This window comes from Battus philenor, unplaced genomic scaffold, assembly GCF_028537555.1.
Source record: "Battus philenor isolate CCGP_79_NKW_IND1 unplaced genomic scaffold, ilBatPhil1.0.hap1 SCAF_8, whole genome shotgun sequence".
NCBI classification, from domain to species: Eukaryota; Metazoa; Arthropoda; class Insecta; order Lepidoptera; family Papilionidae; genus Battus; species Battus philenor.
In genome coordinates, this window is record NW_027181748.1 from 9,699,763 (window position 1) to 9,715,271 (window position 15,509).

Here is a 15,509-nt window from a genome sequence, read left to right on the forward strand (position 1 = left end):
TGGTAGCTTAACACTAATAATGTTAAAATAAGATTCAAAAGATTCATAAAATTCAAAACGGCGTGTAAATGCCTACTTCAATAAAGGCATATTGATTTTTAGTTTACATAAAATAATAGACGTTACATTTTTTAATTTATGCCCCATTACTGTATATTTTTTGAATTGCTGACGAAAACGGGGCGTTTAGCTAATGGTGTCGTCCTGCTCATAACAATGAGGTGCTAACCTGGGTTTTGAAATCATACGCAACCCTCGTGTTTATCAGTGCGTATATATATTTACGTGAAGTCGACGCAAATTACAATATTTTCATATTGACATTTTGTTTCATTGGATTACAATAAATTTGAAATATAATAAAATTGTTTTGAGAACGCAGAGGTAACGACAAGCGAGGACGTCGCTGAACGAGTCATTCGTCCTCTATCGTCATGCGCAGGTAGCGTCCAGAGGACGACATGCCCATTGTTTATCGTTGTTAATTATTATGCCTGAACGCAGACAGACGCTTGCCGAGTGCCGACCGCGACCGTTGCCTGTAATTTTGCCACAAGAGTGATACAGTATCATATAAATAATGATTAATTAAACTACTTGTTATTTAAATATATTTATGTATAAACTTATACGGCTATCGGTGAAGAAAAATAAATGAACAATGAATGATTTTAGTGATGAAAGCGGTCATAATCGGCAGAGCTATTCGCTCCAACTATCGCACTCGAAGTAAAGCGCTCGATTGAGGACCGTTACGTGAAACGTCGAGTCCGCGGGCGGGGCAGGGGCACAACACGATGGCGCCCGAGCCGAGCCGAGCGCCGAGTGCCGAGACGACGTAGAGCGGGACGCGCGGGGGTGCGCCACTTTATCGCGGCGAGCTGGCAACATCGCGCGGGGTGGGAGCGCCCCGCAGCGCAACCTCTCACTCACCGTCGCCGGCTCACCAGCCAGTGTTACCTTTGACGGTCGAATGTGTGGTTGTTTGATGTCAGTGACGTCGGCGTCGGCGCTCGCACTACACGTCTATGATGTTTCGGTAAATACAAAGTCGGACTCGTGAGTGAACGATAATAATTAATTTATTATCAAATGTTGGAACACAGTGATAGGTGCAAAAATTGTACGTTGGATTTGGATTTCTATAAACTGTGCTAAGTGATTATTTAACATTTTTTTGAATGTAAATAAAGTGCAGTGGCCCATAAAAAGGATTGCAAAGTGCAAAAATTGGATTTTGGACTATATTTGTGGATTGAATTATTTCATCGATCATAAATTTTAATCGCATGATATGAAAGTGAATTAAAAGACGCGAAATTTTTTTAAAAGGTGTGTTGGAAACAATATTCGCATATAAAAAAACTACCAGCACTCGTATTTAAAAATACAAACAATTATCTGCTACAAATGAATAGTAGAAGATGGTTCAACACAGCTGATCGCAAGATGGGTCAAAAATGAAATGTTCATCGGTGCTATTTTAACTACCTGAAAAAGAATTTTACTAAAAAATATTTTTACGTTTCAACTATTATTTACAAAAATAGAAAGTGTAAAATATATATAAAGTGAAATCAGTGTTGGTTTATTTAAAAAAATTGACATAGATTGAATAAATTATATTTTATAAATAATTCATGGTATAATTGAACAACGTAATCGAAAAAGGAATTAAAGATGCCACGATGAACATTTCATCGATTGTTGACGTTTTGTTACGACAGTTTTGACCGAAACTCTCGTCAAACGATAACATAAAAACTGATTGTGAACAAATGAAACCAGCGCTTGCCTTGAAATGAATATGGACGTCTAGAAAATTATCGACGAAACTTTGTGAAAATTTTAAGACTACATCGGGATACGTGGTGTTTCAGGAGGTGCATTTGAATCGACAGGACGGCGAACTCTGCTAATACGGCTGGGTACGCGGGGAATAATATAACATACGCGGGAGCACAGGCTCCCGATACTGGCAAACACAACCCTCTGCAAGGGACCATAGGATACAGAGTTAACGCGCATAGGTGAGTTCTTTTATTATTAAAACTATTAACAAAAGTATTTAACCGTCAGCAGCTCCAAAAAAATTGTGTAATATTATTTCTGTAATATATTCAAAAAAGCTAAGACTTCTCAAAACACACTAAATAGTGTTTGATGATTAAAATAATATTCTGCAATTAAGTTTTTATTCACTACTAATAATTAATATACGCGACAAATATCTATTTGTCAACGTAACGTCACACCTATTAAAGCATTTACTGTTTTTATCTTATCCGGAACAAGTTTGTTTACATTTCAACAAAACGCTGAAACGTGCCTCGCTTACCTTTAACCACCTTATCGTAGCTAACGGGTAATAAAACGAAATATATTTTTTTATTAGAATTATAATATTCAGACTGCGAAAGTGACACCTTTATAATTGTGAAAATAAAAAAAAAAACTATATGCATAAATCAATCGATCGGTGCGAAAATCCCCCATAATCTTATGGCAACTTAATGCACACCAGTAATTGACATTGCCGCCCGCGCATCACTACAATTATAATGAAAGAAATGAAATATGTTTCTCCATTCACACGCACAAACGCTTTCGGCGCCTAGCACACACACTGACGCTCTCGCACTCGCACTCGCACCACGTAACGTTCACGCACACAGCTCGGCTCACTCACATTACCGTACGATGAGAATGCAAGCGGTGACTGCACTTTAGCTCTACAATAAACACAAACAAACAAATTATTAACACTGAGCGCATCAAATAAGTGTAGGCTCATTGAATTAATTTAAACCGCTTATAAATATTTTTTTTATTTACGTAGTATATAACATAATAATTATTTGGTAAATATTCATTGCAACCGCATTATACAATTAATTTAAACAGCTTTTTTATACTAAAAATAAGCAGGTGCTATGTCGAGTTGTTCAATGGCTTTGTTTCGTAGTCACCTCTAAAGTCGACATATTGTTGATGGCGGCGCGCTTTTTATTCAAAACCAATAAGTAAATAATAATAAACGGGAATTGAAAGCGTGATTGTGTGAACAGAGCGCAGGAAGTCCACTCTACTTCGAGGGTTTCTGCGACGTGAAGTCAGCAAAATAGTGAATTAAACTAATGTGTAAACAAAAGTCGCGTCTATCTAAATTTAAAATCCATAACTTTAACTGGTTGATATGGTATGATATTTATGTAATAATAATAGATTTATTGCACCTTGTGAGTAGTCGTGGGAAAAAATGTCAGTTTTCAACGGGCAAACCGCCCGGGGGCGGACGTACTGACAACAGGATTTTACCACGTGCTCAATAGACTTGAACGGATTGACCAAGTATTTAGTACTCGTTGTTAATCTAATTTTCATTCAAACTTTGAAAAAATACATTAATAACAACTAAACAATATTTTTCTATTATTTAAAATAACTCGTTAGAAGATCTGTAGTAATCTTATCACAGGGAAACAAATTATTATCAGAAGTGTCGTAATAAAGCCCCCATATTGACGCGAGCCGTCCCATTTACCCTAAGCCAGCCGACTCGGCGAGTCGACCCTTCCCTAGTATTGTGTCGTATCCACCCCAGAGCGCTCGCTTCCATTTGTAACCCCCGGAATTCGCTTCTTAAATCATGATTCATTCTCTCCCGACCTCGGCAATTTATGAAAGTGAGATAGAAGTCGCACAAAGACAATTATTATTGACGATGTAACGAATTAGAAACAAAAAAACATTGATAAGGTATTATCGTTGCTGCAATAATAGCCTAATAAGTTGTAAATAATAATTTTGAATACATTTGTATGTTGCAAATATTTAAAAAAAATCACAACTATGACTGTACAAAATATCGTATCAGTAGTTTTTATAATTGTATTATTTGGTATACAAATGCGCACTCAAGCCACAATGTGAAGTGATATTTAAATAGGGGTGACCAACTGTCGTCGAAACAGGGGCGGTACACGCCACGGCTTCACGCTACTACGAAAGTAATCTATAGAAGGCTTACAATTAATGCCTTATTTAACTCTTATTTTATTGAAACAAAGCTTCGATTTCTTTGAACTAATGATTTTTAGATAAAGATTATATATGATGAACAGAATATATACACATTTATTAATCTAATAAGTATTTTATTTTATCTAAAAAAAAGTTTTTAAAACTGTTTCAATAAAATTAAAAAAGACGTTATTTAAATGTTTGAAAATTGCATACGTGTTCATTTGTTCTGCTTAATAGATTTATTTTAAAAGACGATTTGATAACGACGTCATCTTTAACGCCAATTAGCTAAGAGCTCAACGGGCGCACGCAACAATCCAAAATTAACTACAGCCTATGTATCAAAATTCCTACGCGTTTCTCTAGACTATCTTTCAATAGTATGCCAAACATCTTCCATCTTCTCAAAATAGCAACATAGTCATCTATATTAATTTATTTAGCCGTCTCGCATAGCGAAAAACGCGCGTCTTGCTATTGACACTAAATTCTGGCTGATGTTCAGTCAGTTAATTCAGTATGACAGCGATTTTTAAATAATTACAATTTCACTTCTCATTTATTCTTCAAAACTTTACAATAAAATAAATATTCACGTTGCCGAAATGTAGATAGATATACGTTTATGCAAAGGAACATGTGTATGTTAAAAGAACGTTCCACGAACTCGTTCAAAAGAGGAGCTCCGACCAAACGCTTACATTCAAAAACCCAAATATTTTGAGCGGACCGTAAGTGATTATTCGGATGTGGTACCACTTTTACAAAAAGTGCATCAGGATACAGAATACAAGGTTTTTTGTCGGCTACACATTTTGGTCGGCAAAAGAAAAAAGGTCCAGACAAAACTATAAAAAGAAGTGCAGGTCGGGCGAAGTTTACCTAAGGAAGGACCCTTGTAAATCATCTGCACCGTAGATGAATAAGACGCCACGTCGAAGCGCTGTTGACTCGCGTGTTTATTGGTTTTCGACTTTAAAGTGTCAGTTAAACTATTATCCGGTAGTTTTTACGAGTGAAATATGAAAAGTTAATTACAGATCATTAGAATAAAGATTCCTGAACATTTATTGTATATATTCAATTACAAAACCTAGATTTAATAAAAACATGGTAATATGGCAAATATTGAAAATGATTCATTGAAATAATACTCCGACAAAGCTCTCCCAATACTGTTGCACCACTACGGGGACGCCGACAACAATGGGTAGCTCGTGCGAGTGTTTGTCGAGCATTTGTCGAAAGGGAATTATTAGAAAGGGCCCCGAGAAGGCTCGGGAATTGGCCCCAAAAGCAGTTCACATGAATCGTTCTCCCACTCCGGTGCTATACAAAAAATCAAACACATCCCGAGAGAAACACAGGGGTAACAACGCGTCACTCACTACACGTCCATATTGATTTTTTCTCTCATTGTTCGTCAAAATAATAAAATCTCTGCGCGTATTAAAAAAATATCTTGTGCCAATAGAATTTGGGTTGAATATTGAGTCCGTGTTTATTAATAATCGAAGCGTTAACGTGTGGAATGTAAAATGTTCGACTCTGCAAGGCCGCTTGCAATAGAATAGAAACTACTCGTATCGCGAATCAAATAAAATTGCCGGATTGATTTCACATTTTTATACCTATCGGTAAAAAAAATCAATTTTGCTGCTAAATCATTCAATAATAAACACTTATTAAAGGCACGGGATATTTAATGGTTAACCAACTATTTCGTCTGTCTCTGAATACGTTTTGACGTTACTCAAATTGCTAAAAATATCTTTTTATGAGCAAGCTATAAATGTAGAATTAAATTTAATAAAGAAAAAGTAAATTAACTAGATTCGTTTGTTTTTCTAAAATAATTTATGCTAAAGAAAACCTTTTGCTCCATAAAATCTAATCTCACATGTTAACGCGAGTACATATGCATTTGTGGTTCCTGTCCGTTTCGTGTCTCAATGATGACGACAGTCGACGGATGACGTACTTGCATTCACACGACATACTTGCGATAAACTTCTTTAGTTTATTATGTTTAGTTTTTTTGAAGCCCTAATGTCTGACCTAATAATGGGCCAAAATAATGTAAGAATTCAATCAGTTTACATCTTCATTAAGCCACGTTAATGTTAAATAGGTTAGCATAAATGGGCACTGTTTTAACCTTGAGAAATATCCAAATCTGTAAACTGTACCATGATGGTATCGTTTGAGTTTAATTATTAACTACGGAGTATCGTCTAATAAGGGATAGTTTAGTCAATAGCCGCTGTAATGTCCACAAAAATTAAAAGTTCACTGTATCGTTATTCACGTAGACATGACACATCAACCAATTCAGAATGCTGATCTGCTGAGAAAAGCCGACCCGAAAGTCAAAAGATGCTCTTTGTGAAATTTATGTTTAGCAATTTTTAATGTTTTCATTATAATATCATTCATTGAAAGGAGATACCAATTTCCACAAATTTCGATTAACAAAAAACTGTTGCTGAATGCTATAATAAGATTAATGTAATGATAAACTTTTAAACTAATATTAAGAACTAAGAAATAGAGGGACTAAGCTATCTTGTGGAAATTTGATTTTTTAATTAAAGCGTATAAATAATCTGTTATTATATATATAGTGAGAAGCAACGGTTAGGATACCAATTCCAAAAAAAAAAATATTTCAAAGAATCTTTAGCTTTCATGTAATATGTTATGTTTAGTAGATATTGGCGTAGATGGTAGTAATTGATAAGGTGTAATGTTATCTGTTCAGTGGCTATGGGTGCGCGGGCGGTCCGGGCGCGATGAGCGGCGGGGGCGAGAACGCGCAGTTCGGCGCCACCGCCGCGATGGTCGCCGCGGCCACCACGGCCGCGATGCAGGACTCGCAGCCCTACTCGCAGGTATATACTCACTTATTTTTACGTACTGAAAACAATCTATGGCCGTCAGGGCCGAAAGGTTCTTGGGTGGCGACCTGGAACCAGTAGACACGGTGTGGGTTGGCCCTTTTACTTGGTCGACCGACGACTTCGTTAAGGTAGCGGGAAGACGCAGGATGCGGACAGCGCAAGACCGGTCACCGTGGCGACCTTTGCAGGAGCCCAAATACCTTTCAGTGAGCGGCTAATGTCTAATATGATGATGATTGAACTTTACAAATTCCACCCCTACATGGAATAGACAAATATACCAATTTTCAAAAGCCAATATTTTAAATCTTGACCGTATTTACAACTGTTTACAATTATTTACAGATGCAAAACAACATGACAATGGGAAATCCCCAGTACGGCGCGATGAACGGCTACGGCCAACAGCGCAGCCACAACCCCGCAATGACCGGCATGGGAATGGGGGGAAACGGTGGTATGAACGGAATAACCGGTATGGGACAGATGGGGAATGCAGCTATGAACGGAATGAATCCGATGGCGCAAATGGCAAATATGGGTATGCATGCCAACATGATGTCCTCGCAAATGGGCCCTGGACAAATGGCCAGTTCCGGCAAAATGAGCCAAGGATATCAGAGGCGACACGCGCCTTATCCGTCAGGAACAATGCTTATGGGACAGCGTAAACCGCAGTATATGGGAGGGCAAGCGGGTTTTGGGCCTCAATACCCCACCGGGTATGGCGGGCGACCTGGTTTCCAATCCCAGTATCCGCCTCAGCAGGCCCTCGGACCCACTGGTAACTTTGGCGCAGCAATGAGAGGAAGTATGAGACAATCGACACCACCCTACTCAAATCAAGGACAGTATTTCAATGGGGGTGTACCGAACCAGTTTCCTCAGCACCAAACTACAAATGCACAATACGCAGGACAATATAGCGGGCAATTCGCACAAGAAGTTGCAATGCGGACGAGCATGTCCTACCAGCACAGTCCGGTGCCTGGCAACCCGACTCCACCGCTAACACCAGCAAGCAGTATGCCGCCCTATATCAGTCCCAATGCTGATGTTAAACCCCATTTCAACGAGCTCAAACCACCGATGGGCATGCAAAGTAAGAAAATCATATCCAAATTAATTTAAATGTGTACTTGTGTAAAATATGATAACATATCTAATGTTCACTTTTTATTTTCAGATGACGAGCTCCGGTTAACATTCCCTGTGAGAGATGGTATTATTTTACCACCTTTTAGATTAGAGCATAATTTAGCAGTTAGCAATCATGTATTCCAATTAAAACCCACTGTCCATTCAACTTTAATATGGAGGTAATGTTGTTAATATTTATTTTATAGATTCAAGTGTTACAATCAAGGAAAATTATTGTATTTATAATATAATATCTTTCTTCACAGATCGGACCTTGAGTTACAACTGAAATGCTTCCACCATGAAGATCGGCAGATGAATACAAACTGGCCTGCGAGTGTTCAGGTGTCAGTGAACGCAACACCATTAGTCATAGATAGAGGCGAGAACAAAACATCACATAAACCATTGTACCTGAAAGAAGTGTGCCAGCCCGGGAGGAACACGATACAGATTACTGTGTCCGCCTGTTGTTGTGTAAGTACATATAAATAGCTATCAAGTAGTTTGCTACAAAATCGTAACAAAACTAAACACGAACAAGTTAAGAAAAAAAACATGCAATTAATGTATTTTTAATTTTTTAGTCGCATCTCTTCGTACTCCAATTAGTACACCGGCCGAGCGTACGCAGTGTTTTACAAGGATTATTAAGAAAACGACTACTCACAGCAGATCACTGTATCGCGAAAATCAAGATGAATTTCAACCAATCGCCTGCCAACAACGGATCTAACACGGGCAATGATAGGGACAGTGTGGAACAAACTGCTCTGAAAGTTTCATTAAAATGTCCGATTACCTTCAAAAAAATAACGCTACCAGCGCGTGGACATGAATGCAAGCACATACAATGCTTTGACTTAGAGTCCTATTTACAACTAAACTGCGAAAGAGGCTCATGGAGATGTCCAGTATGCAAGTGAGTACAATAACAAACTATATTAACACTTTCTCAACTCAGTATACCTTCGTAAACTTTGCAATTTGTACTATAGGGTTACTCCCTGTAGTAACTTGTAGTTGCAAATGCACTTTAGCTTACGTGATCAAAATATATTTTCTACCAACAGAAAAATTATTTTTTACCCGAAAATATTTAAGTTTTATAAAAATATTATAGTCTTGATACCTATATATACTAACAAGCGTCTAAAACAATGAATTTAGTTATAAAATTGTTAAAATTAGTGTAGACAATGATTAATGTCTATTAATTACATTTCAGTAAACCAGCTCAATTGGAAGGTCTTGAGGTTGATCAATATATGTGGGGTATACTCAATACACTTAATGGATCAGATGTTGACGAAGTAACTATTGACAGTGGAGCAAATTGGAAGGCAGCTAAAAACTCTGTAAACCCAGGAATTAAGGTAAATTCATATTTGTAACTTTGTTACTTGTGCCCTTCATATTTTTTTAAATTTCTCCTTAACTATAAGTTATTCATTGCAATATGCATATTGCATACTTTTAATCTAAAATATTTTCTTATAATACTTTATTTCAGTTTTTGTCATAATAGTCATACATTTGTAACACAAATATAATTTTTTTAGCAAGAAGACGACAGCAGTGAAAATAACGTAGGAAAACGAGGCAAAGCAGTCTCGCCAGGTTCAATGAACATGCCTACAATGAACAACTGGGATATGAATCAGGCCCTTTCGCCATATCTACCTCCCGACATGAACACCATCGCAAGTGGTTCTATGATTTCATCGTACAACCATAGCACACAGAATAGAAATCCCAGTGCAAATAATCAGAATTATGAATTTGCCATGAATAATGGGCCAGGGAGCAATGAATTTGCCGGCAATGGGCCTCTTTCACATTTGAATGAAAGTGTCAGTTCGTTAGATCCACTTAACGCTATGGAAAAGAGTCTAAATGAACAGGTAAGTTATTTTTTTTTTATAATTAAACTAAATTGATGTTTTCAACATATAACCTGCCTGACCTGTGAGCTCGGCGGCCTTTTGGTAAAAAAATCTGTAATGGCCTAGGTCAAAGCTCCTGAGGTAGATTTTAAACTTATTTTATAAAAACAAGGTTTAAGCTAGTAGCTCTCAATATGTACCATCCAGTTCGCGGAATATATAAATGCCACCAAAGCAGTGTTAAAAATGAAGTATATTAATAAATCTATTTCGCAGATGCCACACACGCCTCACACGCCGCACACGCCTGGTTCAGCACACACACCGGGCGGTGGAGGAGCTCATACGCCCGGCTCAAGTCACACACCGGGTCCGCCTTCTGTGGGCCATCCACTCAACGAAGTTGACATACCAGCGGACCTCAACTTCGACCCCGCCGCCGTTATTGACGGCGAAGGCACCGATAACCTAAATGTAAGTTTTAAGCAAATTATTATTAAAGTGAAGTATTTTTAATTATTATTACGTTCAAGGTTTTGTAAAAAAAATAATATTAATATTTCCCATACAAACCGTCCCATCTATTCGATGCATTAGTTCGAGTTTTGTTAGATGATTTAGTTCTATAAGGAATAACTGCCATTAGCCTAAAATTAAGATAATTTACCCTTTTCTAAAAAGTCGCTCTGTAAATAATGTCTCAATTTGTTTTCTATTTAATTTGAAACAGCGATAGCTAAAAACTTTGTTCTTTTAATTCAATAGAGATTGAGGCAGAAAAATTTATAAAAATTAAGGTTCTTATTTATTTTCCAGCATTTATATTAACTTTTCGAATGTGTTTTATATAAAGCATCCGCTGCCATTTTATATAAAGCTTCGTATTTATTTTTTATTTAACCAGTCAATTTTTATTTTAACAAATACGATGAGGAAACCGATCGATTAAAAATTTAAGTTTTTCTTTCTTTTTATGTTTAAAGTTATTACAAATATCTACATATTATCTTTGGAATGATATAAGGATGCTTAAATTTTATTTATACTGTCAGTTTTATCAATTCCTCACAATATCTTTCTGTGACTTTAAAACAAGGTTTATAATCATTTTTTAAAATTTACGAAAAATTGAAACAACATATAGTTTCTTGACAAAACAAAAAATAAACATAATAGGACTAAAACAAAAATTGTTATTCTCTATTATTAATAAACTATTTTTTTTCCAGTTGCTTCCCGAAACGAACGTAGATCCAATGGAACTACTTTCGTACCTGGATGCACCCGCCCTGGGCGAACTTCTCGCGACGCCGCCATCTTCGTCTTCATCAGCGGGCTCCCACCCTCCGCGAGCGCCTTCCTCTGATGATCTATTAGCGTTATTTGAGTGAGCCTTAAGCCTCCTCACGTGGGACCCAAACTGAGCGAACTAACCTGTAGTTGATGTGAACTTTGTGACCCCAACTGTATTTTGATCTCTTAAATGGTTTTACGGTGAGGTTTTAGTACAATCGCCGAGTATTATAAGACGTTACTATACGACGTGGACGTTGCTGGTTACATTTAGGTACTGGTGTTCGTTCGTCTGTGCACGTAGTGCGACGTCGATGCAACTGTTCGAGCTAGTGAAGCCCGATATTGTGATACTAGATTTTAGTTCCTTCTCCATTTGTAAGGGCGTTGAGCGTCGCAGCTGCAGGAAATAGCGGAATCTCTGTAATGTTGTAAGGGCCATAATGTTGAACTCTGCGACGCTGAACGCCGTCACAAAGGGGGGCATCGCTTGTCGAAACAACGGTGCCGGAGTACATTTAATAGGTTTGTAAAGATAAAGTATTGAGGCGAGCCGGACGCTGCGGTGTTGTGCATGTATAGTTCCTCGCACGGACGCCACGGTGGCGCCACTCAGCTCCTTATATTCTAAACTCTAGCATAAACTGTAACACAAATTTACAATAATTATTAATTCATCTTCTTAAATTCAATTTAAATACTTACAATCGATTTAAAGTCCTTCTTTGTCTTTTCTTTAAGAATTATAGTTGTCCGGGTTGTAAATAGAAAAGAGTTTTATTTGTGCTAGTTGTTTGGTAGTGCTAGCGGATAAGGCCGGGGCCTGTACATATAGCTTAGCTGCGGCCAACCCCGCACAGGCATTGTGAATTTTATAGTTCCTATTTGATGCGAGCGGACTATAATGTTCAATTGCCGTTCATTGTAATATATTCCTTGACGTTATCACATATTCTGCATTTTTAATTAAGTAACGTATGATAAGATTCGTGAGTATAGTCTTACTCGCTTATTGGGTGATATATTCTAAATGAGTTGTTTCAAATCAACAAAATATAAATGGTAACAAGCTAGTTACAGACCTATATTGTAAATGTGAGTGCAAAAATGAACTCTCTTAAATTATTTTGCGTTATGTGAATCGAAGAATGATAGAAATATATTTTAATTTCTATATAAAGAGTAACTGTATTATTTGTAAATATGAGTCTAGTTTAAGCATATTATATTACCTAGTTGTATTTAGGAAAACATGGCAGATACTTATATGACGGCCAGTTCTAGTGTAGTGTTACTAAAATAAAATTCTACACATGGTTTTACATGTACATACAGACACCATAATACAACTTTTCTTTGTACCGGCGCGCAAACGTAATTTGTGATATATTTCAACTGAAGCAATCATGGTTATTACATCATAATTTTTACATCACTATATTTCTACACGCTATCACAAGAATTTATCAGAAAGTCTACCTAATTAATTATACTTTTTTATTGAGTAAATCAAAAGAAATTTTAAACCATGACTGTTTATAATCATGATTTCAAATTTCTACGACCCTTATATTTTACTCATTTCAAATGTAATTTTCGATATTATTCTTCAGAGGTTAGTTAAAATTATTTTGTTACCGATTTAGTTTAATTCATGAAAAAATCATCTAGACTAGCGAAAAACTTTAACAGAATTCCACACATTTTCGCGCCGATACATACATACAACTTTCCTCAATTGTTCACAGATCTAAACAGAAATCTATGCTCATCTAAATTTTATACAATGTTTATTTATTTTCACGATACCGTTTATTTAATGAAATCGAAAAGCAATATTACTGTATCTATTAACCTTGCAATTTGTTTTAACACAAATATTTCTTATTTTGAAAAATATTTAATGATGAGCATTAAAAAGAGGAAAACTGGTTTCACATATTTTCAAATGTTTGTTTCTTTAAATATGACAAATCCTTAACGCGTTAGAAGTTATTTCATAAATAAAATCCGATTGATAAGTAAAATTAGAAATTAATAAGGTGCAGCAAAAGATTGTCGAAGATCATGGAAGTTTCTAAATGGAATTAAGTTCCCGTTAAAATTGTCAATCACCAATACTTTGTTAATTTTAGATGTAAAAATAACAGTCGTAACTTACTGATAAAGAATTTAAAATCAAATTATTACTTAGATTTATATATGAACTGTCAAATTCTTTCAATGTTTATGTACAAATTGGTGATTTTGCGCATCTTTTCTTCATGCTATGAATATGGACGCCTCTTTAGAGTTAGTCAACTATTATGAAACAATAAAATTAGTGTAATAAAAAGCCGTGGTCAATTATTATGACATATTGGAGGTATATTGAACGAACACAACAACAATTGAAATTCCTCAAGAGAGATTGGTTGATCACAGCTTTTTACCTAAATTTACATACTTTTAAGGGACCTTCAATTCCAGTTAGCTAGTTCTATTTATTGTAGTGAATATTGCTGTTGGGTGGATCACGGTAATAATTTTTGTAAGACCAAATAGTATTTTTACAACCTTACCTAAACGAGGTAAATAATTTATTTTTGTTTATATCGAATGAATAATGTTATAATATTTAGCATATCAACACTAAAATGAAATACAAAAATAAAACCGAATGATCCATCCAAACAAGTAAAATTTTACAATATATTTTGTTGATTATTGTAAACCACTGTGAAGTATAGTAGGTTTTTGCGCGTTCAAATGTAAAATACAGCATTTGGAAATAAGTGAAAAAAGAAATTCTAAATAAGACGAGAAACCATCATGACTATGAGTTCATGCAAAACCAAACTGTACTGTAGTATAAATTGTTTGACTTATTGTGAACATTTTAGTAAACAGATTCATACCCACTGAAATTCATTTTGAAATGTATAAAATGGAAAAAAAACATAACATTTTTATGTTATTGAAAATAAAATGAACTTAAAATTTGCCCATTTTTGTTTTACACATACCTTGTCATATCTATTTGGTTTAAAAATTTAATAAGCAACTATCCGCAGCAGTAATCTTAAATTTAAATTCTTATTAAATAATCGTTTAAAAGAAAATATTCATAATTTTCTGGAAGAAAACAAAACTCGCATTCTCAATGTTAACATTGTCAATTTTTGTTTTTCGATGCCTTTCCTAATGCACGCCGACCATTCCTACTAGGATCTTAAATAAATATAATTACTTTATAAATACTGAAAACTTTAGACTTCAGGAGCTTTTAATATAACTTTTAATTCTATGCATTTTCGTTATTTTATAGCGATGCATAAGCTTCGCTGACGTACGTTCGCTTCTATACAGTCGTAAAGTGATCACTAGCTGTGTGCCCTAGCTCAGGATTCAGTCGCGATGCAAACGCTATTCAATAACTTCTTTTCTTTCCCCGTCGCATGGCAGTAGCCCGTAGCAAATGCAACTAACGCATTAGTTTAATAAACATGCGACAATTTCACTACAAAAAGTCGCCGCTGGCAAGAGGCACAAATAAACTATACCTATCAGTAACAGGAAAAAAGTAAAAAAATCATTTATTAGAACGATAGTGACATCTAGTGTGTGTAAGGTGCAACGCTAACATTCCGTCTTAACCATCTTCGCTATAACGACAGATTTTAATACCGACATGTTTTTGATGGAATAGGTACTAGATGGCGTTGCAAATAATTTGTATGGGATTATAGTTTGAATGTAAATATTCATGAAAAAAACAATTATTTTGAAACTATTTTTTCTTTTCAAAATTCCTAATATCTTTATTCAAATACGCATTCACACGCTTTTAAATCTTGTATTATTTTATCATAGTGAAGCTACCACTGGCTAGAAACGCCGATCTGGTGAGAAGAAACAGCCAAAAACTCAAGTTATTTTTTTAAATGAAATTTAACAAGTCGTACAACTTAAAATTCTTGTATGCGATAAGATAAGATGTCTGCCACTATTTTTAAATAATATTTTAAATAATGGCGCGTAAATAATATGTTATTAAAATATCTTTGGAGCAAATAAATGACCGTTGAAATTTAAAGATTTTTGTCTTTACTAAAGAGAATGTTAACAAGAACAATTTACTCAGTCGGATATTTTAAAATAATGTTGAACGATCCGTCTATCGAAGTATCACATAAAACACATTAACACTTACTTAATAAATTGGAAAGAATTTGCTGTTTATCTGTGAATCAGTCAAAGAAATTCAACACGCGCAGTACTGTGC

The 15,509-nt window shown here is 35.6% G+C and overlaps 1 protein-coding gene across 1 annotated transcript; it reads left to right on the forward strand.

Moving 5' to 3' along the window:
• The first annotated feature begins 966 nt into the window (after nt 1–966).
• On the forward strand, nt 967–14,212 carry tna (tonalli). Its single transcript, XM_068774990.1, has 11 exons — nt 967–1,332; nt 1,881–2,030; nt 6,788–6,917; nt 7,272–8,028; nt 8,113–8,245; nt 8,333–8,543; nt 8,654–8,988; nt 9,295–9,442; nt 9,629–9,970; nt 10,229–10,426; nt 11,182–14,212. Exons 3-11 carry the CDS (start codon nt 6,819–6,821, stop codon nt 11,341–11,343), a joined length of 2,385 nt encoding a protein of 794 aa, XP_068631091.1. The 5' UTR covers nt 967–1,332; nt 1,881–2,030; nt 6,788–6,818; the 3' UTR covers nt 11,344–14,212.
• Nucleotides 14,213–15,509: the final 1,297 nt, after the last annotated feature.